This window comes from Wasmannia auropunctata, unplaced genomic scaffold (genome assembly GCF_000956235.1).
Source record: "Wasmannia auropunctata unplaced genomic scaffold, wasmannia.A_1.0 LD277713.1, whole genome shotgun sequence".
Taxonomy (NCBI): Eukaryota; Metazoa; Arthropoda; class Insecta; order Hymenoptera; family Formicidae; genus Wasmannia; species Wasmannia auropunctata.
Genome location: NW_012085177.1, coordinates 1 through 1,337, shown reverse-complemented (window position 1 = coordinate 1,337; position 1,337 = coordinate 1). Strand labels below are relative to the sequence as shown.

The 1,337-nt window shown below is 48.5% G+C and overlaps 1 protein-coding gene across 1 annotated transcript; it reads right to left on the bottom strand.

Moving 5' to 3' along the window:
• Nucleotides 1–446: 446 nt before the first annotated feature.
• On the bottom strand, nt 447–1,330 carry LOC105461794 (trichohyalin-like; the record flags this gene model as incomplete). The annotated part of the gene is made up of 1 exon (XM_011708299.1): nt 447–1,330. A coding segment is annotated over exon 1 (854 nt), but the record flags the coding sequence as incomplete, so codon positions are not given.
• Nucleotides 1,331–1,337: the final 7 nt, after the last annotated feature.

Genomic DNA, 1,337 nt, shown 5'->3' with positions numbered 1-1,337 from the left:
TTTTTAATACTGTTTTATATTCTTGCATTAGACTGAAATATACTTTAAATAATCTGTAATTCGCAATAGAATAATATTCATAATTTTATACATTTTGATTATACATTCTAATTTCTCAAACGTTTTTTTATAGGTTTACGTGAAACATAAAATCATAACGAAAATTTTTTCTCAAATTTTGTTGCAATTTTTAATTTAAAGATTTGTGAAATGGATAAGTGATTTGTACTTACCAATTTCATCGCAATAATACTACGTTGGAAGTAATATTAATCCCCAGCGATAAGGGAATACCAGTAAAAACAGAAATAAACGAACAGAGACAAATGATAGTAGTAACGAACATTGATAGCTGCGAAGCGCGGCTCAAATAAAGTTCGTTGGCGTCGCGCCAGATGAAAACTTCATTTTTGCGAAGCGCCGTGCCCCAAGGACCACTTACATACCTGCTTTCTTCCTGTTGTCTCTCGGCTTCCAATCTTTGCCTCTCGCGCTCTGCCGCTGCCCGTCTAGCCTCCTCCTCGGCTCGCATCAAATTACTCGGAATCGGCCGGCTATCCTGCCGTCTTCTGTGCTCCGCCAAAAGACGAGGATCCTGATAGTAGACCGGCCCTCTAGTTTCTGGCTGTTTCGTCCATCCAGCTTCGTTCCTAGATCGTTCCCTTAGCATCTCTTGCCTCCTTCTCTCGGCTTGTATCTTTGCTACCTCCAGCCGCTTCCTATCCTCCTCGTACCTCCTGGATTGCGCCTTTCTCGCCTCCTCTTCTCGCCGCATTCGTTCCTCCCGTAACCGTCTCTCTTCTGCCTCCCACTGTCGCCTGGCGAGCTCCTTCCGTCGCTCTTCCGCCTCATGCCGCTGCCGCCTCTCCTCCTCCAACCTTCTCGCCGTCTCTTGCTGCCTTCGTCTGACTTCCTCCGGTGAGCTTCGCGGATCGATATACGTAGGCGCCGACGGTCCGTGGTCTCTCTTCGCTCCTGGATCAGGATATCTGTCGCGACGCCTGGCTTCCTCAATCAGTCTCCGCTCCTCGAACCAGTTACGACCGGCCGCGGTCGATTGATTATCTCCCGATGGCACATTCACCGGTTGGTTCCTCCTGATGTAATCCTGTAGTTTTCTCTCTTCCTCTTGTTTTCTACGCTGCTTCTCCTCTCGTCGGCGGTACTCTTCATCCGTTCTCACATTTAACCGCGGATCTCTGTGCTCCTCGGGTCTGTAGCGCCGTCTCTCCTCTTCCTGTCTTCTACGCTGCTCCTCCACTCGTCGGCGGTACTCTTCGTCGGTTCTACTCACATTCATCCGCGGATCCTCGGGTCTATAGCGCCGTCTCTCTTCT